This window comes from Corylus avellana, chromosome 9, assembly GCF_965113065.1.
Source record: "Corylus avellana chromosome 9, dhCorAvel1.hap1.2, whole genome shotgun sequence".
NCBI classification, from domain to species: domain Eukaryota; kingdom Viridiplantae; phylum Streptophyta; class Magnoliopsida; order Fagales; family Betulaceae; genus Corylus; species Corylus avellana.
The window spans coordinates 18768557-18795604 of record NC_142498.1 but is presented as its reverse complement, the minus strand read 5'-3'; the positions used below and the strand labels follow the sequence as shown (position 1 = coordinate 18795604).

At 36.4% G+C, this 27048-nt stretch overlaps 4 protein-coding genes across 6 annotated transcripts; 1 reads left to right on the top strand and 3 right to left on the bottom strand.

Annotated features, from left to right (window-relative positions):
- Window positions 1-2754: 2754 nt before the first annotated feature.
- LOC132189916 (cyclin-D2-1) lies at window positions 2755-5526 on the bottom strand. The gene is made up of 6 exons (XM_059604754.2): window positions 4842-5526; window positions 4309-4395; window positions 4107-4205; window positions 3819-4020; window positions 3587-3711; window positions 2755-3425 (listed from the first exon to the last, which is right to left on the bottom strand). The coding sequence occupies exons 1-6, from the start codon at window positions 5151-5153 to the stop codon at window positions 3189-3191; spliced, it is 1062 nt and encodes a 353-aa protein (XP_059460737.2). The 5' UTR covers window positions 5154-5526; the 3' UTR covers window positions 2755-3188.
- Window positions 5527-14141: 8615 nt separating this feature from the next.
- CUTA (Nitrogen regulatory PII-like, alpha/beta) lies at window positions 14142-16873 on the top strand. Its single transcript, XM_059604509.2, has 6 exons — window positions 14142-14375; window positions 14474-14589; window positions 15077-15139; window positions 16007-16038; window positions 16243-16337; window positions 16540-16873. The coding sequence occupies exons 1-6, from the start codon at window positions 14185-14187 to the stop codon at window positions 16619-16621; spliced, it is 579 nt and encodes a 192-aa protein (XP_059460492.1). The 5' UTR covers window positions 14142-14184; the 3' UTR covers window positions 16622-16873.
- Window positions 16874-19177: 2304 nt separating this feature from the next.
- On the bottom strand, window positions 19178-23206 carry LOC132189222 (14-3-3-like protein G-BOX factor 14 kappa). The gene is made up of 4 exons (XM_059603843.2): window positions 22592-23206; window positions 22107-22229; window positions 19609-19725; window positions 19178-19381 (listed from the first exon to the last, which is right to left on the bottom strand). The coding sequence occupies exons 1-4, from the start codon at window positions 23087-23089 to the stop codon at window positions 19361-19363; spliced, it is 759 nt and encodes a 252-aa protein (XP_059459826.1). The 5' UTR covers window positions 23090-23206; the 3' UTR covers window positions 19178-19360.
- A 798-nt stretch (window positions 23207-24004) lies between these two features.
- LOC132189789 (Pentatricopeptide repeat (PPR) superfamily protein) lies at window positions 24005-26900 on the bottom strand. Of its 3 annotated transcripts, none has more exons than XM_059604582.2 (2): window positions 26484-26900; window positions 24005-25845 (listed from the first exon to the last, which is right to left on the bottom strand). In XM_059604582.2, the coding sequence occupies exon 2, from the start codon at window positions 25830-25832 to the stop codon at window positions 24267-24269; it is 1566 nt and encodes a 521-aa protein (XP_059460565.2). In that variant the 5' UTR covers window positions 25833-25845; window positions 26484-26900; the 3' UTR covers window positions 24005-24266. The 3 variants fall into 3 exon arrangements, with proteins under 3 accessions (XP_059460565.2, XP_059460564.2, XP_059460563.2); XM_059604581.2 differs by having other exon boundaries at window positions 26506-26900; XM_059604580.2 differs by having other exon boundaries at window positions 24005-25838; window positions 26506-26900.
- Window positions 26901-27048: the final 148 nt, after the last annotated feature.

Here is a 27048-nt window from a genome sequence, read left to right as displayed (position 1 = left end):
TCTTTGAATGAGACTACTTGGACTATCTGCAGGTTTTTAGTGTATGTATATTGTAAAGGGTCCGGCTATGTGGTTTAATTCTGATAAAAATGATGGACTCCTAGCCCAAGATAAGCCCAATATGAAACCACCTGAACTCATGCCACAGGCAAACCAGACCCAGCCCAAGAAAGCAGGTCTACAGGCCTCAGAAAAACTGCTCCAGAGCCCCAATTTCCCAAGGTGAGTGAACGTTCTGTTCTCCTAACGAAATGGGGTCAGGAAAGTTAATTACAGCGCAGGAAAACACGATATATAAAAAGGGAAGAAGGCTTTTTTTATATTTATTTTTTTTAATTCAATGTGGGGAAGGGGAAAAAGGAATTAGAAGAAAATAAATATCAAATGCAAAAAGGGAGTTAGAACAAAATAAATCAAGAACAATTAAAAATTAATCAAATAAATATCTCAGTTCATCAAAAGAATTAATACCGCCAGTGAAAGAGGTTAAAGATGACAACATTCCGTAAAGAGAACAAATCCCATAAGGGTTACCAACACGACCATTAGTAGTCAGTAGAAGAAACTAAACTCAACCATCAATAGTCGGTAGAAGAAACCAAACCCAACCATTAGTAGTCGGTAAAGAGAAAAAACTCTGTCAAAAATAGAAAAAGAGGCCGATACAAAAAACTATTAAAAAAAGAAACACAAAGAATAGGGAAAAATAAAGAAGCAACCAATAAAATCACGACACAGCAACACCAACATCCCCCACCTCCCGGCCGGCAAGTGGCTTTCACACACCTTAGGCCGCCTTCCTCCACTGGCTTATCAATAATTTGGCACAATACTGATTCTTCACCGGCTTGTGAACCAATGGACATCTGTATATTAATTTTCTGAAAATAACTACCAAACTCGAAGGAACATAATCACTTTGGTAGGGTTGAGAGTTGGCATCGTGGACCGATAGGCGAAAGCCAATTCCTTTTAAGCTATTGTCGTATTTTTTTTTTTTTTTTTGGGGCTATCACTCATGGAAAGATTAGTTGTTTAGTGTAATTAGGAGCTCTTGGATTCTGGAATATGCCATAGCCAGTATAGATCGAGAGGATTGCATGGCCGTACTCTTTAAAAGATTCCAGATTTTCTCACAAACTGATAATAATATGTGATTAGACAAAGAAATTTCATTAATGGTCATGCATCAGGATTAAGGCTATATTCGAGCTAAGTCGATCGACCCGAATATTGAATGTTCAAGCTTGGCTCATTTAATTTTATTTCGAACACAAGTCGAGCTTGAGCTTATCATCGATTTAGATATTTTGTTTTAGCTTTGGCTCATTTGATTTTATTTCGAACAAGAATCGGGTTCAAGCTTATTAGGAGCTGCTCAATTAACTTGTTCATTTTTTTTTTTTTTTTTTTGAGCAACTTATTCATTTCTTATATGAATTAAAATATCATGATTGCTTATCTTTTTTGTAAATTCATACTAATTATTAGTTAATTAAATATTGTTAAAATTTTATCATTTGAATCAGCTAAATAAATTAACTTGAATCTTAAATAATCCAACCTCAAGTTTATTTATATATATGTATATAAATTCATTATGCAATACACAAACACGCCGAAGGGGCACATACACATATTCCCATGCAAACTCACAACACACTCATCTACACACAAATCTCTAAAACTAAACCCACAACAATAATTCAAAGTATATCTATCATATTAGAAAAATAATTCTCTTTTTCTTAAGATATTCTTATTACAAAATTAAAATAATACTTAAAATATTTATAAAAATGAAGTTATACGAGTTTATACAAGTTTATCCGAGCTAAACCGATTCTATACAAATATCTCTTTTAATATTCTATTGTATTCGCGAACCGAGACTGAACCGAATTTAACTGAACCAAGCCGAGCGGCCAGACGCATCTTACACAGTTACACCCCCTAATCAGGATTGATACACAGCATGGCTTCGTTGGCCTGCTGCTATGGAACCAGTTGCCATTAATTAGAGAGTGCCTTTATTTTGCTACAGCTCGTCAGGCAATAACTGGATCACATACGGACGAAAATTAATATGCTTTTAATAATCACATTAATATTATAGATCCATGATGAGTGCTATTGGTGCTCTATTTATACCTCATGCACCCCACTTTTAAGCGATTAGGAATCGTGTCTGATAGTTGGTGAGGCCTTTATATAGTTGGGCATTCAATGTCTCTGAATTCTTCCAACTTAGATACATTTTTAATATTTTGCAGAATAATGCAGATCAGTGCTACTTCAGAAACATTGGTGACAGACCCTTTTTTTTTTTGCCCTAAAATATATTGTTTTTGAGTGTGTCCTTATGGGATAGATTAGGGACAGCAGAAATAGTGTTTGATAATTTTTTTTTTATGTCCCATCAAAACATTAAAAGAGAGAACTAAAAATAAATTCACTTTTTAAAAAGCATTAACAAATAGGTCCACACAGAGCACCCCCATCAAGGCTCTCACTTCAATTACATATATAATATTATTATGGGGTTGTTTGGCATGCATTAACATATTGCAGTTTCGTATGCTGCAAACCCCACAGTCTAACCAGTCATGGTCAAACAAAGAATTGCTGACATGGCTCTAAATAAAGTAGATAATCAATTCAGGGGTACTTGTAAGTAAATTGAAAAGCATAGAATATTATGAAATAATAAACAAACATATGAAAAATTCTTAAAAATTATACAATTCTCGCAAATATATCTCAGGACCTTTACTTTTTTTATCTTTTTCTTTTTCCAACCAATGAAAACTCCAGACACACCCAAACTAATCTCTCAAACACAACACTTTTTTTTTTTTTTTTCTTTTCTCTCTAGCTCGTCTCTAGCTGTTAAGAATTCTAATATTTAACAGCTGGTGAGTGTTCTTCATGCTTAGAGCATGAAGTATGCTAATTCTGTTCCTCATCCACCATGCATCATCTACCCATGACTCAACTTATTCAAGTGCTCTTATACCTCCAATTTTTCTACCTCCCTCCTTTTCCTTTAAAACCCATCTTCCTTATCTTCATTCTTTTTGGGTATCCTTTGAAGGCCCACCTGAATAATCAAAACTAAAGTTCCTATGTAACAAAATCAATCACACATTTGTTCAGGAGGCCAAGTGAAAATCCCACATTCCATGACCTTATAGCTCCACTTCAAAGGTTCTGTTTAGCTTCCTCCTTTTAGCATCTGGGGTATTATGTGAAGAATTTGCACATGAATCAACTGTAACTTCATCACTTTTATAGCTCAAGCATGCAGCATCCAACACCCCAATTGGGCTTTGGGGTATAGATGGGGCTCTTGCAGTCGAATCCTTAACAGAGTCACTGATCAATGACAAATCTCGGATCATATTAAGACACTTGATCACTCTCTCCTGCATCAACCATAATTAGAACGGGGGAGTTAACATTAGTTAACATATCTCACTTAAAATCAAATTGGCAAGTAATCAGGAAAGAATGATAAGAGGAAAAGCAAAAGCAAAATCATCATATGAATATCCTTTTGTGGTTCGGTGGACCAATGACTATATACCTTTTTCACATGTTCAATGAGAAGAGAAGTTGCTGTCTCAATGTCTACTGTCTGGGTTTCTCCTGCAACAGCTATTGCCACAGCTGCTGCAACCTCTGAAGGCCTGAACTCCAAGAAATCAATCCCTGCATTGAATTCGCATCCACCAAAACATTAAAACCCTCTATCATAATTTTTACCACTGCAGAAAGAAAAAGAAAAAACTATAGCACTACATTCCCGTTTGTGTCACCTTTTATTGTGCTTAATATGAGTTGGATTGATGTCAAGATTGATGTTCTAAGTGGGATTTGATCACCATTGATCTTGCAGAGGAAGTAGTCTATGAATGAGAAAGGGGTAACTGCTTGCATTCTCCACCTCAAGGTACTCAAAACCAGAAGTTCCATCCTCTGTATTGTTCTAGCTTCAAACACAAATTTCGCATCACCCACCTGTTAAGAGGATTATGATCATCAGGTCACAGATGAAAAGAGAACTGAACATCTATGCAGAGATGGCAATCGAGATTCATTATAACCTGCAAATCTAGAGATAGAGGAACTTCGGTCTCCTCAACTTTGGCAGCAAGAGATAAACATGCCACAGCCAACAATTGCATTGTCCAATGTTTGCTCTTCTGCAAATGTACATGCAGAGTTTATGCAATCAGAAATGGACTTCGGAACGTGATGCACAAAAGATTGGAACCAAAAGAATAGCTCGTTCTTTTCTCAACTTACAGGTAATTCATAAGCAGAAAGGAAACGATCCAAGTAGTTTACAGCTAAATATTCACACAGAGGTCCAAAACTGAAATGGGCATGTACCTGTTACATCAGTATAACCATTAGCATCGATCGTCAATTAATGTCAATGGAAAGAAATTAATCAAACAGTTCTTCAGCGGTTGCTAAACAAGGAGAAGGGAATGAAAGCAAATCAGAGGCATGCAGAAGGAAGAAACGCATATATCCCTTCAAGCAAAAACAGAGTGATGCCACCGATGTTCAATATGGAGGATTTCCAAGGCCAAAAAAAGGGGAAAAAAATCACCATTTACAAAAACAAGAGAATGAAACTAATAATAATTGTAAAGGCAGCAATTTGTCTGCACAAACCCAGTTCCATGGTGAATCTTATCACCTCAAAAGCAAAAGATGAGACTAATTATAAGGGGAAACAAACAATACCGATGTCGCCATTCATTCAGGCAAGCAAAAAAGAAATCGATTGGCAAACTTTAGAAACCCATCAAAAAATGCCATAAACCCACCTTTCCAATCCAATCAACAGTCTGTCTTCTAGCCCCCAAGTCCAAGTCCCCGGTTCGCAGCCTCTTCAAGTAATCAGCAGCAGGCAAATGCTGGCATTCCTTTTCAACCATCAAAGCCAAACACTCGTCACTCTGCAAGGGCACCCCATTGCCACCGCCAAAGCTCCGGTCTTGGCCGTGGTTTCGATGATTCCGATGAAGCCACGTGTCCTCAATCTCTTCCTCCACTGCCCCATAATCGTTCTCATCGAATATGCTGTTGTCTTCCGCACAAAGAAGGCTTGAAACTGCACAGTCAAAACTGGGTGCCATTTGCAAGGCCTAAGAAATCTCTCTCTCTCTCTCTCTCTCTAAACAACAAGTTTCGTCAAATGACAAACAGAATCAAAAACTTGGGCTTTGAATACTGATTGATTTCAGATATTGTAGACCAAGCAGCAGAGATTTTTTTTTTTCCTTGAAGAACAGCAAACGATGTAAAGGAGATAATACAGAAATGCAACGTAGTAAGGCAGCCTCTTCCTCTCTCTCTCTCTCTCTCGCCCTCCGCCCCTATCCCTTGCTCTCTCAAGTCTCAAAGATGGGGCTGAAAAGACTGCTTACTGCTTGAGAAGGGTTTATGAAGGAAAATCAGTGCGTCTTTATAGGGGAGAGATAAGAGGAGAGGAGAGGAGAGGAGAGTGTGTGTTTGTGTGTGAAGAGTGTCTTGTCAGGAAAGTGGATGTCCAATGGGCACCAATGAAAATTGAAATCAAAGGCTCTACGTGAAAAAAACTAATATTCAATTTCGGATATTTACGTGGCAAAACTAAACATGATTAACCATTTTCTTTATTTAGATTTCTCTACCACTTCTTTTATCTATTTTGTCAAAAAATTCGTTGAATCTGATTTCTTTGCTTAAACAAATTTCCTTGTCTATTGTTTTTATATTTATGTCACATCAAAATTTTCTTTAAATAAAAAATAAATAAATAACCTCCTTTTAATACAACACATTAATAAAGAGAACCCTCTTCTTAATTTTTTTTTTCTGTTATTAAAATATTTTAGCACAATTATTTATTTTATTTTATTTTATTTTAATATTTCTGTCATATGTTAACTTTCCTTGCTATCCTCCACTTTGTTGAACTTCGTCATATTCATGGAATCATGTTCTAATGAGACGGTTTTTAAGGGCCCTTACCCTTTTTATGTCAGGAAAGAAAACGACATGTTCGGTGCAGTAATATGATTCAAGTTGCAAGGACAAAAGCGTAAAATGAACGGTGTGGGGAGTGACCAACCGGGCAAAGAGTTTGTCTTTTTCACTCTCATGCCGACGCGTCTACTCTTGAATATGCAAGTGGTGACTGGAAGAGCACCCGTTTTCTTTGTGAAATTACGATATGACTCGACCTTTTGCAGTCTTTGGCCATTCCCCATACGTACTTTTTGGCTAAAAAAAAAAAACATATTTCCTTAATATACGCCATTTTGTTATTATTATTATTTTTTTAAAAAAAAAAAGACTTATTATAAGATAAGACATATGGTTTTTTTTTTTTGTTTTCAAACATGTGGTTTGTTTTTCTTTTTTCCTAGTAGTTTGAAAATTAGAGTTGAATTTTGTGAAGGTTTTCTGACGAGTTGTTTGAAAAAGAAGGTGTTTAATGATTGAGATTCGTCTATTGATTTGGAAGATTTTTTTTTTTTTTTTTTAAATAAAAGATAAAAAGGAAACATCGAATATTGGGGTCAATCAAATCTATTTGTGGTTAATTGAATGATTTAGGTGCATTATAATGCAACCGAGTTTTAGTTGTCAAAAATATAATAATGTCAATTAAGCTTGTTTGTTAAGCCTTTTAAAAAAAAAAAATTTATTCAAAGAAGTTAAAATATTAATTTATAATTTTCCTTACAAAAAATTCCTAATTCATTTTACTTTTAGGTCACGTCAAAATAATTTTTCAACAAAAATAAAAAAAATAAAAAAAAAAATCCTAAAAGGAGTTATCAAATACCACCATAGGCGAGGAAATAGACTTTGCCACTTAATTTTATCGAAAAACATTGATAGGAATTAACGTGATATAAGAGTAGAAAATTTGTCATTCTAAGTTCAAATACTAAGTGCCTATTTGGGATTGTGTTTGAGAGGCTTAAAATTGTTTTTAACACTTAAAAAGACTGTTTGAAAAAAAAAAAAAAAAAATACTCGTTTGGTAAAAAAATTAAAAGCGTTTTTAAGGGTTCAAAAAGTTTAAGAATTGCCAAAATGCACTTTTGACTTAAAGCTATATTTCTCAAACGCAATCTCAAACATGCTCTAATTATATAATTAAATATTTCATGTATTTTGGCTTTTGGCTTCACTTATTCAAAGAAAGTTTAGGTTCACACGTTGACAGTAAATTTACTTGTTTTTTACATTATTTTCTGATTGTGTTAAGAGCTATTGATCGGGTTACTCACCCTTTTTATGTTCTCTTCTTTTGTAATTTTCCTTTTCTTCCCTCTTCATATTAAATAGAAAAAAGAAGAAAGAAAAAAAAAAAGGTTTAAACTTACATGTAAAAAAGCATGTTATAATATCAATTAAATAATTAAATTTAATGAACTTAAGACAAAATTATATAAGAGATGCAAAGATGTTACGTAGTCAAATTGGTGAAGTGTTAACCTAGGAGTCGTCCAAAAAGGTCAAGAAAAGGGATGAACACCATCATGACACACATCATATTACTCATCCACTTCAACAAAACAAAACTGTAGATTGTTGTACTAATATAAATTATTAAATTGATTATATTAGGGTTCTTGTTTGTTCTTTTGCAATTTCGACATCGACATGACAAGAGATAACACTTGGTGCAACCAGTCGCATTTTTGTGTTAAAGAAATATACTTGGGTATGTCTTGTATAGATGATTCATGGTACTTAATTAAGTAAGTGCATCAAGGTATAAACCCTTAAATATTTTGTTTCTTACTTAATTAAGCCTTTTTTCTTTCTTTCTTTCTTTCTTTTTTTTTCCCCTGTTTTGCGGTTTTTATATCATGGCTTTTACATGACATTAGGGATGGTAATTCGTATTTACATATTGAGTTGGGTCGTGTCAATAAATAGGTACAATATTATATAAGTCAACTATAACTCAATTCATTTAATTAAACGAGTCAAACCTTTTAACCCTAATCGGCTAATTTTGTATTAGATTTGTATTAAGTTTGTGGGTCGTATAAAAAAAATTGTCAGTCCTAAAATTTCTCGGGTGAGGTTTGAGTCGTGCCAAGACATCTTAGACATAAGTGCTAGGCTTTCTATGTCAACTCTATCCAACCCATTTCCTTACTATATTTGATGTACCTAGGCATGGCTGTTAATTCAGATTTCAGCAATAAAATCATAAACAACCATTTTATAATGATTTTTTTTTTTTTGGTATGTCTTCTATGATGTGCACTTGTGGAGTGATATGGTGAATTGTATACAACTTGCCAACTCATTGAGTATAAGAATTAGGGAAATTCACATTGTCAATGTTTATGAAAAATGATTTGAGTTGCAAAGCATGAAGGGTGTATTGTATTTTGTGAAACTTGGTCCAGCTTGTGTCATTTTCAGTGACCAGCAAAGATAAATCTTAATGATGAAATGTGGAAATCTTGTCCAAGTCGGCCAAAAGCTTGGGTGGGGGAAATTAAAGGGTTGTCCCTCTAGACAGGCCAAAGAATTACAAAAAGAGATGCACTTTTTACTCCTTTTTTTAACTTTTGGGCGCGTCTCGTTTTTGAGTTGTGTAAAATGTGGACGACAATTTGGAAAGTACAAAATTTTTCTTACATTCAGCAATCACTGCTGGATTAAAAGACATTGAGGGTGTACTTAGTGAAAATGATATGACTAATAAGAGCTGTTAAACATTCAAAGATTGCTAATTTGACAACTCAAACCGTTTGCCCTAGCGGCGCATATCTCGGGTCCATCAAGGCCGAGCTTCTTCGAAACTTCCTAAGTACTAACAAATTCTTGGGATCATGTATCTCTATGTCTTGTTCGGTCCGTGCAAAATGTGTGCTTTGCACTTAAACGATATTTGACCCTCAACATTCAAAAATTGATAATTTAACAACCCAAAGGGGTTACCTTAGCGGTGCACAATTTGGGTCCGTCAAGGCTGAGGTTTGAATCTTCATAAGTGCTATCGATTTCTTGAAATCACGCACTCTGTCTTGCCTGGTTCGTGCGAAATGTGTGCTTTGCACGTACCTGATATTTGACCCTCAACATTAAAAACAAGAAAAGATTGCTAATTTGAGATTATATATGATTATGATTATCCAAGAAATATCTAGTTGACTGGTGGATTCAGTAATACTGGTCATTGCATTGGCAACGGTGTTATTAACTTTATTTTTTCTTCTTTGTTCTTGGACGAGGTGGGGGAGATGAATCATGGAAATTGTTAAAGAAGAGCAAGTTTAGGGATCAAACATATTCTGTCAACAAGTTGGTCCAATTTTTGTGGTTCAATATCCTTCACCAGATGCCCCTCGACTAGGTGTTTCTCAATTGACTAATTATCTACCGTTCTGACTTTTACCTTTTCTTTCCCCCCCATCTTTGTGTGTGTGCACAAAGAATTCGGTGGTCTTACTGGTATGACAAGCCCTAGATATAGTCCAATTATTGTAATTTGTACCTCATTGATTTATATGGTGGTACAATAGCCTTTCTCTTCACTTGGAAAGGAAATTTCAAAAAGGTTTATACGACCATAAGATAAGTATTAAGGTTTTCCACTTAATTTGTCTATTGTTTTTAGTTGGTTTTTGTTGGATAATGGGATCTAAGTTAAACTTCAACCTAGTCAATTAAATAGACATTTGTTTAAAATGCATGTAATTTTTACTTACATTTTTAATATAATATGTAACTCTCACAATCATTTTGGATAAATATACTTGGTTGAATCAAAACAAAGATGGGGTTATAAGATCTCTTATTAAGTACTGCATTTCATGCTACTGTGTTTCTCAATTGATGTGCTGTGTAACGATTTTTTTTTTTTTTGTGAGGGTTCGAGAAGGGTTGAGGGATCTTTCGAAGTTCGTGTCCTTTCTTGTATTGCCTTTTTTAGCGATCAATTTTTCTAAAATCTGTCTCAAGAATACGTAGGGTCGTGTCATTCAATTGACACATTCACTTCTAATTTCTGTTTACTTTTGCTAAGTAAGTTGTATCAGGGTTTATTGTTGGCTTGCCCAACCCTTTTCTGTGTTTATTTTTATAATTTTCATCCCTTCTCCCGTCTGCCCTTGTTCTAATCTCTTGGGAAAAAAAAAAAAGTACTGCATTCCGTGGGATAAACCAACTTAGAAAGTTGGGGTTGAAATTCTTCCAATGGTTGTCTAAGATCCTTCTCAAGTGTAAGCCTGCAAATACTAAAGTGAAATTCCATGCTTTGAAAACCTTAGCCACACTGTAATCTATATTGACCATAATCAGTGAAATCAACGGTAAAAATTGGACCACTGACCAAGGTAACTAAATTTTACTTAGGATGCTTGTTCTTGGATTCACTCACACATGCTAATAAAAATGGATTTCCTAAAGAGACTTTAGGGACACAAATTTCTAACCCTTTTTATCCCCTTCATTCTTTTAAAAAATCCTCTCTTTTTTTTTTTTTTTCATGCTCTTTGGAAATCACCCTTTTCCACTTTTGCAGATTCAGTCTAGAAAATTTCTGTGAGGCCCAATTCCAAAGCAACCAAACACTTGGCTGGATCATATGGCTCATGTCAGTTTGTGCAAATTTCGAAGACTATATTCCACCTTTATTTTAAGGGTATGAGAAGCACGAGTGAAGGCCCCCCCCCCCCCCCCCCCTCCCCCCCTAGACTTTTCCTCATGGTCTAAAACCCTAAAGAGAGTCTTCCTAAACTGTTTGAGATCCGAGCTTAACAGAGTGTCATCCACAGATCACAACCCCACTACTCATTTTTTTAACTCATCCCTTCGGATTGTTTTTCCTTTTCTTTTCTTTTCTTTCCTTTGCTGCTACAAGTCCAATGTTAGGTCATGTGTTTGGCAGGCAGCAGCAGCAGCACCACATTGAACCCCTTTTTGAAATGCTCTAAGTTTTCCTTGCATTCTAAGTATAATTCTTTATATAAATGGTCCCTCAAAAGATAATCTATCAAATTAACCTATGATTCTTTAAATCCCTCTCTCAATTCTAAAATCCCGGTCAATGATCGAGCGCGGAATTAGAATTTTTTTGTCGGAGGGCTAAAAATTAGCTTCGACTAGCCGGGCCATACCAAAATACTAACTTGTTTAATGACTTGATAAGAAATGAGCTTTGGGGGGCTAAAAATATAGCAATTTTAAAGCATTTTGGGGTATGGCCCCCAAGATAAAATGTAGGTCCACTCCTTTCTATAGCATAGTTTATAGCTATAACATAGTTCACTCTATGACTTCGTGTGTGAATATGAGCACATTAGAATATTACTTTTTTTTTTTTTTTTAATTGAGAAACACATTAAGATTACCATACCACCTTAAAAATTGGATCTTTCATGTATATTTGGTCGTATGGACAGCCATATCATATTATGGTTTTTGGGTTATCTTTACGCACGTGGCCTCTAATTTCATATGCTGTTAATATAGTAGTTAATTAACATTATTATCACTTTCCTTTCTTTTTCAATTACAGAAGTAACATATTTTATGCCCTCTTGGTGTTCTTTTTTTTTTTGACAACTATCATAATCAATCCATTGTTTTTCCCATGGTCCATAGACTTCTGTTTTCCCCAGAAATTACCTTACAAAAACAAAAATAAGTTTTTTAATTTATTTAATATTTCTGGAATATTTTAAGTATAACATACATAGATAAGTAATACCCAAGAAAGGAAATTCAGAAGTCTGGCCCCTTTTTTTTTTTTTTTTTTTTTTTTTTTTTTTTTTTTTTTAATCTTCTTGCTAGCTCCAATGAAAATGGCAAGGACAGTACCATTGAGGAGCCATAAATTCAGATTCCGGAATCTGGTTGCAAGCCAATGAGTAAATTTAGATTTAGATATGGTATTTAATTAAGTAATACTATATTCTTGCATCCCCTATGCAAGTCCTTGAGATTCACCACTACTATAAACTAATTCCAACCTGATATAATACAAATCAGCAGCGTTTACTTAGTAATTACAAACAGATCAGGATTAAGAAAAATACAGAAAATAATAAGAAAAAAGTTCCTCCCTATGCATTGAGCTTGTAACAGTTGGTCGTATGGGCATGTGAAACCAAGACAACTTCCTTGTCCGCCATCAAAAGCTTCCAGAACATCCGCCGTATCTTCTGTGTCTCCACTAACAACCTCAGCCATCAATTTAACAAACAAAAAAATGAAAACAAATATACATATATAAAAAAACTTCCTCAGTTCTTGTAACTCTGGTGTCTTATTGGTCACAACATTCTTAATATGAGTTATATATCCAAGAAATACCAGTTTGAGCTGTCAAAGTCACACCTGTCTTGGCTCAAGTCCTGTCTTCATCAAAGTTGTCAAAAAAAAAAAAAAGCCATTGTTGGGTGAGGATGCATTGTGGTGTTAGGGACCATACATATATATCATATGCTTGGGGAAAGAGGGTTTCTTTCTTAGACCAAATTTTGGAGTCACCATTGTCTCCATTAGGATTATTTTATTGTGAGCCAGCCTCGATTGATGTTTGATAGGAATAGTCAAGTGCACTCTCACTATGGGGATTGTAAATGGTGGGGGATTAGGATAATGTCATAGCCACCAATTAGCAACCGACCTGACAGAAAAAGTGCTTCTGCCAATGTTCTTCCTTGACCAATTAACACAATTCATAACCACAGTCCAAAGTAATGTAGTTGAATGAAACCATGTCTTTACTTGATTTGTCTTTCTGTGTTTTTTGTTTGTCATTCAACTACGTTTTCTTGCATTTTCAGTCGTAGCAGGTTGGTTGCTTGCTAAGGGGATTTTCCAATTTGTTGCAGATGAAGAATTCTGCCAACTTAATGGGCCACTAAGCCATTTAAGGCAACAATTGGGGAATAGTCCAATACTAACCACAAATGCATGTGGACCATTTATGCCTTTCTGGTTCAAATACAAAACCCATGGGCCTTAGAGCTATGTTTGTTGCCAATCGTGAGAACACAAAACAAACAATAAAAGGAAAGGGGGTTGATGTAGGAACTATTATCATATGTCGGAGAAGAAATGAGAATGCTTTCACATTAGTTAGTAAAGAGGGCTCATTTGATATATTATGCACAGGCCAATTAGCAAACAAAAAAAAAAATTGATAATAAACTAAGAAAATCTCTCTTCCCTAGAGCCAAAAAGGGAAAATAAAAACAAAAAGAAAGAATTTTGGGTGTGTTTGGCAAAGGGTCTGAAAAAGGAAGTGGACCGGAACTATAGCAAATTTAATTGATGTAAGAAAAAAAAAAAAAAGAATGTTTTGTATAAAAAAGTGAAAAAATTTGTTTTGTAGTGATTTTTTTTTATTTGAATAGTAATAAAAAGTGATTGATGTGATGTAAAAAGTAAGAATGTTGGAGTTGATTTTAAGATAAATTTTTTGGGTCTTTGGGTCCAGTCCGGTCCACTCCTTTACCAAACACACCCTTGACTCTTTTCGAGACATAAGGTGCCGAAGGAATGAGATGCGGTTCTTTAATCATTCCAGTCATAATTTTCGGTCCGAAATTTTCTATTTGATTCAAAGTTCAAGCAATAGCTCTATGCAACGAGTAGTTCTATTCATTACTTTCTTATCCGTTTCTCATCTTTTTAAAGTTTATATAGCATAGTCCATTATAACATTCGGTGCATAAAGATTGAGATTTTAGTTAAAAAGCCCACGTCACGTAAACTTAAGAATATGTATAGCATTACTCATATGCGATTTCTTCTAAAATAGCTTGTTGGTTTCTTGAGCTAAGTATTACACTCTTGGCCCCATGATCTTAGTTGAGTTGGGCTGCAATGGGCCTAGAAACACAAAACTCTCTAGCCTTTGTTAACTTGTCAAGGGGACTAAAATGGAGCATCAAACCCAAAGATAGATACAAACAAAGACACTTGTTTAAGCTGGGCCCACTAACTCCAGCTGGAGAGATGACCACCGTCCAATCAAACTTCCATTCTCACGTGGCACAATCAGGAGCACACAGCAGTACAATTAGCAGCTTCTGGAGCCGGAATTTGTCTTTGTTCCACAGCAAGAGCATCAAGCAACGAACCCCGAACCCAAACCAAACCCAAACCCATTAAATACAAAGTTTGTATAAAAAAATGGCATTCAGCCTCTGCTGCAGAGCATCCCCGTCCTGGTCCATCGTCTCTGCGGCCACACTACGACGCCGTTTGCCACTGGTCGGGGCCTTTTGCATGCTCAGTTTTGGCCTCTCCAATCTCTGTCTCTCGTACAGCTCTTCCCTAAAAACGGGTTGTGCTCAGTCTCTCCCATTTGCCCCTCTCTTACGGTACCCACCACTATCTCCGCGACTCTGCGATATATATGTTGTGGGTTTTATTGATTTCATTCAAATTTGACAGCCATTTTTGTGTAATTGCGTTCCAGATCGAAGTTTGGTGGGCAATCGCCAGCTAAGAACGTCCATAGTATCAGAATGGAAGGGAGTAGCAACACTGTGCCAAGTATCGTCGTCTATGTTACCGTTCCTAACAAAGAACTGGGTATGTCTTTGAATCCTTTTTCATTATGGCAATGAAATGAATTTCCACCATCGTCTTCATCAAAGTTCCATCACCAAATTTCTCTCCTGCGAATTTTGATCCAATTTTGTTTTGGGTGTTAATTTGTTTAGCTGTCAGCTGTTGTTTGAAAGTGTTTGTTTGTTGTTTGGGCATTTTTTTTCTTCTTCAAGATGCTGCTGCTGGGTGATGGGTTTCATTTGGTGTTTTTGGTGGAGATGAGTTTTTAATTAAAATGAATAAAAAATTATAAAAATGATTATTTTAATAAATAGAGAAGAAATTTAGATAAACGGTTGGATGTAGCTTTGAAAAGTGGTTAACTAAACTAGATGAAGTGAGTTTTGGTTAGCCATTTTGCATAAAAATTTACATAAACTAATGGGAATGCTCTTAAGTCATTTATATTAGATGGAAGATTTGGGTCCTAAATTACTAACTTATTGGGGAATGAACAATCTTTGTCTAGGTAAGAAGTTGGCTGAAAGCATTGTCAAAGAAAAACTTGCAGCATGTGTAAACAGAGTACCAGGTATGCACTTCATAATTCTTTCCTCAGCATACAACATTGAATTGCATGTTCCCTCACTGGGTAATGGTCAATTGAAAGATTAGAGCATGGATTGGCAAATTTGGCATTTTTTTTTTTAAGTTCAAATTGCTTGTTCTAAATATTTTTTTTTCATAAGTAATCAAAGTACTAAATTGCTTGTTCTAATGAAAATGGTGAACTAAATTTTTCAGGTTGACATTGTTTTATGCATTCATTTTGAAGGTTTGGATTATTTAAAAATTTCAGCTAGGATTTCCCGTGTCTAGAAATGTTTCTCAAATATGAATCGCCATGGTTTAACTTTCTGAAATCACCTGACTGAATAAAACATTTGAAAAACTTTTGAAGTGGGGTTATTTGTCAAATGTTATGTAGTGTCTAACCATGTTTAGAAAGGCATGTAAGTACATGTTGCTTTTGAATATACACCTGCTTTAGCTATGCATAATGAACTGGAGATTTCAAACAATACTCAGAGCCATTTTGATCATAGCTCTTTATACTGTCGTAAGTTTGTTTCTGGACATATCTCTTTCTCTCTATTTCAAGCTGTCGGTTCTTGTTTTTTATTATTCCACAACCCAACCCCCCCCCCCCCCCCCCCGCCAAATATATTTATCTTGGATTTAGAGTTGAATTTTATGGTTCTTCCGAATGATATTCTTTCAAACAACTGACATCAAGTCAACGACATGGGCCTTGGCTTTCTTGGCATCAGGATGGAATTGGGTTGGGGTAGTTTGTAGGTCGGATATTTGCATAACAAAGTAGAAAAGAATGGAATTGGCATAGATACAGTTTCCTTTATTGGATTTTTTTGTGACCATGTTTATTTTGTGTTTACAGGTATTGAGTCAGTGTATCAGTGGCAGGGAGAGGTATTGACTGCATTTCCCCATTAATTAAGAGTACCATTTGAATATAGAGAAGAGTGGATATCAACCTTTTGAGCCCTTTACTTATCATTCCAGTCAGACAGTTTACTCGTTCTTGTATATTTGCATATCCAAGAATGAGTCGCTCGAATAAGTTTACAACTTGTTTTGTAGCTTATTTCTGTTGGTTTTGTATTGTGGGTTCAGATCCAGACAGATTCTGAGGAACTTCTTATAATCAAGACTAGGCAATCCCTTTTAGAAGCTCTCACAGAGCATGTCAAGGCAAACCATGAATATGAGTAAGCCCAAAGCCTCTGCATTGTATTTTCTTAAAAATACCTAAGTAACTTGCTTAAGTATTTTACAATTTACATACTACGGAGTAGACAATTCTGGCTTCTTGTTACCTACTGCATTCCCATGGCTCTGAAAGCAGACGACCCCTTTGGATGAAATAAGATTTTCTTTCCTCCCTCATGCCCTTTTCCTTGTCTATCTCAGTGTTCCGGAAGTGATTGCCTTGCCCATCACTGGTGGCAGTCTCCAGTATTTAGAATGGATCAAAAATAGCACAAGGGACTGACTTTCTCACTCATCAAGATATTGATGAAGCTATCCAAGTATTTGTTGAAGTAACAGGTATTACCTTTTGGATTGTACGTGTGGATCTTTATGGGTTTCGGTGTGTATGCAGGTGCGTGTGGTAGACTCAAATAAACTGGCATGTCATCTTTTGGCAATAGAAATCGAAATCTGTTATGATGTAAGAAGGATTGCATTGTGTCCCTGTTTGTGACTTCTTAAATAGTATAAGATATACAGCCCTGTTCCCCAAGTGTCTTGCCTTAATGCCTTGTGTGGATTAACTATTAAATCTTGAATAATGCTACTTTTCATGCTTATTTCACACCAACTGATAAGGTGTATTTTAAGTGGCTGACATAAGAAGTCACTTAGAATATGTCACGTTAGCTAGTGTGAAACGAGTGTATTAAATGGGCTAAGTCTCCCATTATCTACGTTTCAATAGGTAAAGCTGCTTTTATGATTTGCCTTGTTGCTACTTTACAAATTACAATTGCTCTAGGGTCCAAGTAATTGCTGGAATTTCATGTTGTTGTGAGATCGATCACATGGAGCAACGCTTGTAAAAAAAAAAAAATCGTCAGGCTTCTCCAAGGTGACCATAATTAGACAAACCTGAAAATGCCCCCATCATTCAAAAATCAAAACGTCATGGATTGGTCAAACATTCTACAACGAGACCTGCTATTTCTTTAAAAATTGGATGAAGATAGATGAGAGAGAAAAATAGCACTTCTCTTCAACAATTAATAATAGTTGAAAGCTGAGAGTCCACCGCATGCAGTTGTATGATACACCAATCTTAGCCCAGGTAGGGCCCCTTAAAACCCGAAAGTAAGAGAAAATTAAATGAAAAAAGAAAGTAAGAAAACTTGAGATCAAGTCTTATATAAATATAAATACATTTATATTATTTTAAGGTTCGAACATGCTTTGAACAAGACCTCACATTCACAACGGTCCAAGTAACCCCTTGACTATCTCGGCCTTTAACGAAATTGGATGCACCCTATTCGCATAGGAGTGCAAAATGATAAGGATAGAAATCTTTTAAGATTAATGAAAATTAAATTACCTTAAACTTGGGAATATGAAGATAATTTGATAAGATTACATCACCATAAATTAAGAGATTTGATTAGGATTATATTGAATTCAAATCATCTGTAAGCTCTATAAAATAAAATCATTTGTATTGTAAACTTATCAAGCTAAAAAGGTTTTAACATGTGGACATACATAGGCCATATAGGCCCAACTACTTAAAATCTGTGTTTTCTCTTTTTCCTTTATCTCTTTTTATTATATGATCATATTCTATACAAAAGACCCTCCTTAATTTTCTCTTTTACCATTTATCATGAAAAAAAGAAAAGAAAACCACAGGCCATGTCTCTTTGCACCATGTTTTACTTTTCCTTTGTGATATTCGGCCCAGCCAAAGGTAGAATTGAAGTTTGTTTTTTTGTTTGGCAACTGATTAAATGGAAATTATAACACCTAGGATTGATGGCAATACAGCACAGCCAGGACAGATGCCCGGCTGACTCTGTTAAGTGGGTTTTGATATAAAACAGGAAGAACAATGCTTATGGGCGGATTTTCAAAGTTATCGGCCTTCCATAATTGATATAGTTGCACCATTCAGAGAACATATTTGTGGCCTACTGTTAACTGAGTTTGCCATCGCCATACCACTCACATTCAAGAAAGCAGGTTCTTTAGGATAGGGTAGAACTGCAATTTCATTGCTAAGCATTGCAATAACATCAGACATACTAAGTCTATCTGCTGCACTTGCTTGAAGACAAAGCAGAGCTCTGTTAACCAATTTCATTGCTAAGCATTGCAACAACATCAGACATACTAAATCTATCTGCTGCACTTGCTTGAAGACAGAGTAGAGCTATGTTAACATATCTCATTATCTACATAGTGGATATATCATCAAGTAGTAAATCCACCAAGTCCGAACCCCTATCAATTGTCCATAATTCCCATTCACTTTTACTCTTTTTTTTTTTTTTTTTTTTCAAAAAAAAATTTAATTTTAATTTTAACCGCCTACTTCTTAAAAAAAACCCACATTTTACTCTCTAAATCTCTCTATTCCATTTCAAATTTTTTTTTTTTATTCTTTCTTTACAAACTCACTTCAAATCCATTTGAGAGTAAAGAATAGGGATTTAAAACTCATATTTCTGGTTTTGCGGCTCAACAAAATTTTTAGCTAATTAGGAGAGCAAGACGGGGTGAATTTTTTTTTTTAACTGCTGGGTTAGTCAAATTGGTTTTTTATAATTTGGCTAGCCAAATATAAATGCACTTAGCCAGCTAAAATTTGTTACAAAATAAGCAGCTATTAGAGATCAATTTAAAAATATATTTACATTTCACTTTCACAATAAGAGCACGATTGCTATGTATATTTTGGTTTATGAATTTATAGTCAATTCTCATTTATTCTTTGCTTCCACTCTATATTTTGAAAATAATATGATGACATTAACCACGACAATATGAAGCTTGCGTCAAATATAGCTAGCAGGTACTCTTATCAAATGCTACCCTTTTTCCATACAAATTGGTTTAGTCTGAATATAAAAAACATCATGTTATGGGTGATGCCCATGATCTTCAAACTATTACACACTATTAAACAACACACAAATGACATTCGAAGCCCACCTCCTCCAGAAGAAGAATAGGACCGCTCAAGCTTTTTCAATATTACTTTCTATGGTTCATCTAACTGGTCCTGCAGGAAGCCAAACATAATCTAGCATTAGATCATGATCAGTTAATTTATCTAATCATTAAGCCCAGGATATTTCATTAAGCCACTATATTTAAGTGCCTCCCCATGTCTGCACTTAAAATAAAAAATAAAAAACTGCTTCAAACACAGTATAATTACTCTTTCCATAAATGTAGCCTTGCCACACAAATGAGAGAGCGAGCGAGTGAATGGATGGGGAGACTTACTGGCACATCAGAGGTCCAAAGAGTGAGGTTGTCCCTTAGAAGTTGCATGATGAGGGTGCTGTCCTTGTATGATTCTTCTCCCAAAGTGTCTAGCTCAGCGATAGCTTCCTCAAATGCCTTCTCAAAAGGAAAAGCAATTCAATGCATTTCTGACATTTACAATGTAAACAATGGCGGATTTTTTTGCCTATGAAAAAGCAGTACCGGGAAACCAAAAGGCTAACGAAAAAAACGCTGTCAAAGCCACAATACTTAAGGGTAAAGAAATATTTGGAGCACCAAGATAGTAGAGCTACCATGGTGACATATTTAAAGCTTCACGTTGATGACTGTCAGCAAGCAACTATGGCAGGCATCTCATGGAGCAGATTTATCTCACAGAATAGTCTCATCCTACTGATTGCATAAAGTAACTCCCAGAAATACATCACCGGATCTTAACTACAACAAGATTACAATCAAACTAAGATGAAGGAACCTATTGCCATGTATGATTATATGAACTGCCCTATTGCCATGGCATCCACATGGCACGTACACTGATCCCATCTGGAACACTTACAATGAAGTTAATTGCAGCAAAGTTACCCACGTACATGGCTTGTAGGTTCACATATGTGAGTTCCTCATAACCAACTACAAGGGTCAAATTCAACTCCCATTCAATTCGTACTTCGACCTGCCTTCTATCTCGAGATTTGACCCACGCTCAATCTTATCCTCCAACCCATATTTTAACTTAAATTAACTTCCAACTTCTATCTTGAGTTTGAAGAAAATATTACAATACTATACAAATAACATAAATATTATGCATCATATTTTTGTATAATACCACATGTAATTTATATGTTTTTTTATAATACCATAAGCTACAATTATTTTGCATAATACTATATTTATCTAGTAATATTTGACATATAAATATCTTAGGGGAAAATAATATACTTAAGTCCCTTAAACCCTTTTTTATTTGGGCTTTTAAACTACCAAGTGTGACATTTAGATATGTTAAACTACCAACTTTTGTCAAAAAAAAAAAAGCCCATCCTTCAATGGATGGAAAAGTGGTAATTTTTTTCTTAAAAACCAAAATAAAAAATAAAAATAAAATAAAAGTAAAAGTGGTGGTAGTTTGAGGGGTGGTTCGGCCACCCCCAAAAAGCCTAATGAACACTGTTTCAAAAGTTTAAAATGTAAACTTCCATATGCATGATTTTATCACTCATCTCACCCAAGATGAAGCACATGGGAAATTAGCAATTCAATGACCATGTACGCCCGTGATTCAACACAAGCAACTCTACCATCACCAAGTGATCCAAGAGTTTAATGAATCATGCAAAATACCAAGAAATACAAGAAAAAACATATAGACCAAGCATGTCAAACTCGAAGTTCCATTACTATATCACCCAGCCATCCTCTTCCAGACACACAAAGGAAAAGAGGTAGGAGTATATATGCATCTCATTAGTCAATTTTCTACCCCTAACCGACCTCATCAGTATTCCAAAACTGCAATATGAAATTCAATCTCACTGCAGCAAAAGAATATAGTTTTCCAACAGTTGGAAGATTGACCAGAATGGCCACTCACATAAAGATAGTTGATTGGAATTTTGCTTGATCCAACCATCAACAGGATGGACTACAAACTTCCAGCTGACATTCTACAGATTTAAGTGATTAAACCAATCAAATCCTCTACCAAACAACATACACAAGCAACAGAACTAGCATAACAAAACACAGCATCAATAGTCAGAGCAAAGCTTCAATAAATTTATGCAATAGATTTCTTTTTCTTTTCTTTCCCTTTTTTCCACTATGATATAATGCAAGGGATTGCTATCCAAAATTTTCTCCAGATACCTCATAAATTCATAAAATCAGCCAAAATATGCAGACTAAAATGCCAAATAATTAATAAACATTACAATTAAGTCAATAGACAATAACCTAATGGGAGCCCGATTCAAGTTCATCAAGAACAGCTCAACGGACTTCTACTTTTTTTTCTTTTTTTTTTTTCCCTTTGAGGAAGGAGCCTGTTTGTTAGCCACGGGTCATAAATGTCATAACTTAGAAGGGACCACTGCTATTTTTATCAAAGGGCTTCTGTGTACAGTGTACTTATAACTACTTTCTAAAGCTAAGTTTTAAACTTGGTAGGACTTTGGGGGGCCAGGGCCCCAAGGCACTTCCTGAATTCGTACATCTAATTCTACGTCTAAGTCTATGACATACAGCCATGCAAAAACCGGTTTTGACGATAAATGTTCACATGAATCTTCTATTTCCTTATCTAACAAAAAGTTCTAAAATTAAAGGAATTGTAACTTTAAAAAATAAAATAAAAACATATAGAAACTCGACCTAGTTCAAACTGAACTGAGCAACATATAATCATGGCTCTCAAAATCCAGAAAAGGACTAGCAAAGATAAATGATTTTTGAGACATTTTACTTGGGTAATTGGAGGTGAAGAAGAATACCTGTTTAGCCATGCTACACGCTTTGTCTGACTGATTGAGAATCTCGAAGTAGAACACAGAGAAGTTGAGCGCTAGACCCAACCTTATCGGATGCGTTGGAGCAAGATCCGTAAGAGCAATATCCTTCCAAAATACACAAACATCAACAATCAACAAACACCCAATTCGAAAACCCACCCAAAAAAATGGGAACCAGAAGTTCCAATCCTACTCTTCTAATCAAAACCACCGTGCCTCATAAATCAATTCATTAGCCGCATTCAGTTCCAACTTAAAACTCACCGAGTGAAACCCTAAATCCACAGTAACCTAAGCACCCTCCCTCCAATTAAACCTTTAATTAGTTCAGATCATTCAGAATTTCAAACCTAATCCAAGTCCGAAAACGAAAAAACCCACAAATTTTGCACTCCGCGTCACTTTCCTCACACTTTCTAACCAACCGAACAGAGCCCAAAAACCCACACCAGAGCGAGCGAGAGTACCTGAGCAGCCTTGTACGCAAGCATAGTATCCTCCGCAGCAGTTTTCCTCTCATCCCCGGCCTTGAACTCCGCCATGTAGCGATGATAGTCCCCCTTCATCTTCAAGTAGAAGACCTTGGACTCACTAGCCAAGGCCGAGGGAACGAGATTAGAGTCCAGGAGCCTGAGAATGCTAGCGCAGACCTCCGAGAGCTCGGCCTCGACCTTCGATCTGTACTCCTTGACTAACACCACGTGTTCCTCGTTCTTGCGACTCTCCTCCTTCTGCTCGATCGACGACACGATCCGCCACGCGGCTCGGAGCGACCCGATCACGTTCTTGTAGGCCACGGACATGAGGTTCCGCTCCTCCACGTTGAGCTCCGATGCCGGGGTCGACCCCAGGACCAGCTTCTGCATGAACTGCACCATTTCCTCGTAGCGCTCCGCTTGCTCCGCCAGCTTCGCCAGGAACACGTACTGCTCTCGGCTTAGGTTTTCAGGAATCGTGGACGCCATTGTCACCGGCTATCAGAGACAGACAGACACAGAGAGAGAGAGAGAGAGAGAGAGAGAGAGAGGGGTTGGGGCTTGTGGGGCGAGAGAGAAAGAGGGACAGCTCTGGTCGGTGTATATGAGAGAGAGGTGTGGTGTACGTGAGAGTACTGTGTGAGTGGAGTGGTGGCCGTTGGATTTGAGTGGGAGAGTAAAGTGTTATTTTGTAACCTTTTTGTGTGTGTGTGTGTGGGGACTGGAAAGAAAGAGATAGAGTTTGGGCCTCGTTGGGCCTTACAAGCGCCAGTGGCAGAGGTGGAACCCAACCGTCAACTCTCTCCGACGTCGTTTCTTGATCTTCCCCCCTGGTTGGACCTGATATCCTCAGCTAAAACTCAAAGTGTTACCATCTTTAAAGGAAAATGCTATCCACACTCTCATTTTAAGACTTTTAAATACACGTTTTTAACATGACAAATTGAATAGTGATTAATCCAAAATCTAATAATGATTATTCTTGTTCATACTCGACTCTTCACCATAATTGTTGTAAATCAATTTGTATTAATTCTTAATGTTATGTTTATAGTATTTTCATTTTTTTCATAAGCATCTATAATTCTGACCATTGTACAATTGAGAACTGATTCACGCACGCCGCGTGCTGTTTATCTTTACTCTGTACAATTTAATATGCACTCACAAATACAAAATTAATTTTTACCTTTTTTTTTCTACTTTCTTTTAACATGGTATCAAAGTCATTTTTTTTTTAAGTCTTTTAATAGGGTTACAACCACTTCCACTCGCCACCACACGGTGCCCTCACACACCGCCATGCACCGACCGACGTCCAGCAGCTTGGTACATGGATTATTGGAATTAAGTAAAAGATACCGAAAATGAGTTAAAATGAATTCATTTCATTGTTGAAGAAGTCAATTTGATGTCTATAGCATGATTAAAGTACACTGATTGTACAACATTTGGTCAATTAACTTCACTCTGAAGGAAGCACGAAAGTGTAAGTGCGTATCACCTCATAACATGGCAATTTCTAACCTACCGTTGATTAAATAGGTCAATATTGCAAAATGGATCAAAAGGGCTGCTGCCTTTTTCTTTTCTAACATTATCTACACCTGATTTCGTCTGCGTTCTTGTCATACCAAGGATTCAATTTTCTTATTGCTTCCAATATTTAGTTGATGGGATCAACCAATTCATCAAGCAGTTCAAATGCAGACAACAGCCTTCTTTCTCTGCAAATCAGTTCAAGCACATGACTCCAAGAGTCAGGCTCTGGTTTAAACCCCATTTCTACCAATCCAAGCAATGAAATAACTGCATCATCCACCATTGCAGCCTTGCAGAGGCGAACCAGCAACTCGTTTGAAGTTGCATAATGTGGCAGAAACCCCCTACCCAGCATCAAATCCAACAAGTCTGCCGCCTTGTTCAACTCCCCTTTTTGGCATAAGAAATTCAACACAATCCTGTAACTTGCTTTGTTCAGATAAATACCATCGTAGGGAAGTTTCTCAACCATATCAAGGGCCTCCTCGAACCTACCTACTCTGCACAGTCCTCCAAGTATCACATTGAAAGTCACCGTATCGGCTTTGCATTCTTTTTCTTTCATCTCTTTGAGCAACTCCGTGGCTTCGTCAAGTTTCCCAGCCCTACAGAGGCAATTGATTAAAGTAGTGTAGTTAACCGTATCTGGTTTCAGACCAAAGCTCTTCATCTCATCAAAAACCTCCTTGGCCTCTTGCAGTCTTGCCTCCTTACAAAACCCATTCATCAGGGATGAGTAATTGAATACATTTGGATTGCATCCATTGCTCCTCATAAATTCCATTATCTTCCTAGCTTGATCAACTTTCCCTCCACGGCAAAACCCATTGATCAAAACATTGTAAGTTAGTGCATCAGGAAAGATATGATCCTTTGAGACCATTTCCTCAAACAGTTCAACAGCTTCTTTGACTCTTCCACTTTCACAAAGACCATCCATTAGGGTTGAGTACGTAATCAAATTAGGATAGGAAATCTTGGATTTTTTCATTTCATTAACAACTTCAAAGGCAGATTCAAGATCCCTGTTCTTGCAATGGTGCTTAACCAAGATGTTACAAATGCAGGTATTCAGCTCCAATTTGAGCGTCTTCTTTGAATGCAAGAGCAACTGTCGTGCCAAATCAATCCGGCTTGATTCAACTAGGAGATTGAGACAAGTGCTGATGGCTTTGAGAGAGGGCTTTTCACGAGCAACTGGCTCAATCACAAAGAACATCTCAAGCACTCTTTCATGCAGAGAGGATTTTGAAAAATGCTTCATAAGATTAAGGAATATACCCTCATGAAATTTGCAAGTTTCATAAGTCATTTGACGAAGAACTGCATCAACAGCCTGAAACTTCTTGGACCAGGCGAGTTTGTCGAGGATAGTTGCATAAGTTGCGCAATTGTGATTAAAACCTTTTTGCTCTGCTACCAAGTGAAATATTTCGAGGGCATGTTGTGGATCTCTCTCGCGTTTGATTAGGTTGATGGCATATTCGTGAGAGATATACTTGGATTTCTTTTGAACTTCTACAGAGGGTTCGGTTGGAGGGTCTGGTTTGGGCAAGGTGGCTTTTGACAATTGAAGAGGAGAGATCCATGGAAGTGAAGATGATGGTGCTGAAGGGGAAGAGGAGGAGAACCACCTGCGCCTAGTAAAAGATACTGCAACAGAATTCATAAAAACCATTTCTGTTTTCATCCAGCCCTGTCATCTGAAGAAGTAGAGAATCTATTAGTTTTTATTTTTGTAGAGCAACTAATTTCATAAGCTGGTGTAAAAAATAGCACTAGAAATGAAGAAACAAAGCAAGCAGTGGCCTGCATATAAATGTTATAAGCTAATTATAAAAAGAACAAGAATATCTAGACGAGAGACAAATCATAGAGAACAGATACATAAACTTGGAGTCATCTGATGAATTACAAGCAGTAGCATGAATGCATACATGAAATTTCCATCTCAGGAAGAACAGTTGAAACCTAATGAAACCATAAAATGAACATCTGGCAGAGCACATACAAAGAATCAGTGGGCAAATCCTAGGAACCATCTTTAATAATTAATCTACGATGCCTTCAAACTATCAAACAGACAACAGGAAACAAGATGATTCAACTATCAGCATGGCTTGCTCGCCAATCTAACTAAACCTTTTATTCTTCTTCTTGTAAAGTATTGTTCGTCTCAATGCTGGTCCTAAAGTCCCAGAATCCCAGCACTTTCCAAAAATACACTCTCCAATAGTTTCTCAGTTCAACAATGGAATTTCGGACCCTAATCCCAATTGCCCACGATTATTTAATGCCAGAAAGCACTGGTTACAATTGAAAGTAGTTGAAAAATAATTACATAAGAAGGTGTGCTATTAGACCTGCTTCAGGCTTCCAGGAATTAGCATCCATAGCTAAGCCTCCTCTTTCTCTGTCGTCCTCCTCTCGCTCGAATCAATTCCAAACTATATACCCCACCCAAAATGCAGCGTTTCACACCTCAATTATCTGGCGCTCCAACCGAGTCCGATCTCCTTGGTGACTCAGACCCAATTCGATTGCGATGGGGATAGAGAGAAATTGGGTTAGAGTCGAGCTCAGGGTGAGGGATTAAATGCAGATTTCACCGAAAGTGGAAGAGTGCCTCCTTTGTGTAGAGAGGGAGAGTATAGAAGAGAGAAAGAAGAAAGAAGGAAATATGAGAGGAGAAAGGAGAGAGACGAGCGAATGAAAAAAATTATTTGTTCTGCAGTGTCGAGCGCCCGCAATGCGTTTGGCACTGGATTTCCCAGAGTCAAATGCGACGTTGAACCTAAATTAATATGCGTTTTCAAATAATAAGTAAAAGACTACACTTTTTTAAAATAAACAATTTTAAATAATAAATTGTGATTTTATAAAATGTTTATTAATTTTTTGAATTC

Bases quoted from the DNA above. Each gene is read 5' to 3' on its own strand.
- LOC132189222 (XM_059603843.2), bottom strand. From the start codon at position 23,089: ATGGCGTCCACGATTCCTGAAAACCTAAGCCGAGAGCAGTACGTGTTC. The intron at 22,230-22,591 runs GTACTCTCGCTC...GTATTTTGGAAG, and splicing joins TTGCGTACAAGGCTGCTCAG to GATATTGCTCTTACGGATCT. The intron at 19,726-22,106 runs GTATTCTTCTTC...CCTTTTGAGAAG, and splicing joins CGTGTAGCATGGCTAAACAG to GCATTTGAGGAAGCTATCGC.
- LOC132189789 (XM_059604580.2), bottom strand. From the start codon at position 26,532: ATGCTAATTCCTGGAAGCCTGAAGCAG. The intron at 25,839-26,505 runs GTCTAATAGCAC...TTCAGATGACAG, and splicing joins TTCCTGGAAGCCTGAAGCAG to GGCTGGATGAAAACAGAAAT.
- CUTA (XM_059604509.2), top strand. From the start codon at position 14,185: ATGGCATTCAGCCTCTGCTGCAGAGCATCCCCGTCCTGGTCCATCGTC. The intron at 14,376-14,473 runs GTACCCACCACT...ATTGCGTTCCAG, and splicing joins CCATTTGCCCCTCTCTTACG to ATCGAAGTTTGGTGGGCAAT. The intron at 14,590-15,076 runs GTATGTCTTTGA...ATCTTTGTCTAG, and splicing joins CGTTCCTAACAAAGAACTGG to GTAAGAAGTTGGCTGAAAGC.
- LOC132189916 (XM_059604754.2), bottom strand. From the start codon at position 5,153: ATGGCACCCAGTTTTGACTGTGCAGTTTCAAGCCTTCTTTGTGCGGAA. The intron at 4,396-4,841 runs GTGGGTTTATGG...CTGATGTAACAG, and splicing joins CTGTTGATTGGATTGGAAAG to GTACATGCCCATTTCAGTTT. The intron at 4,206-4,308 runs GTAAGTTGAGAA...GTACATTTGCAG, and splicing joins TTTCTGCTTATGAATTACCT to AAGAGCAAACATTGGACAAT.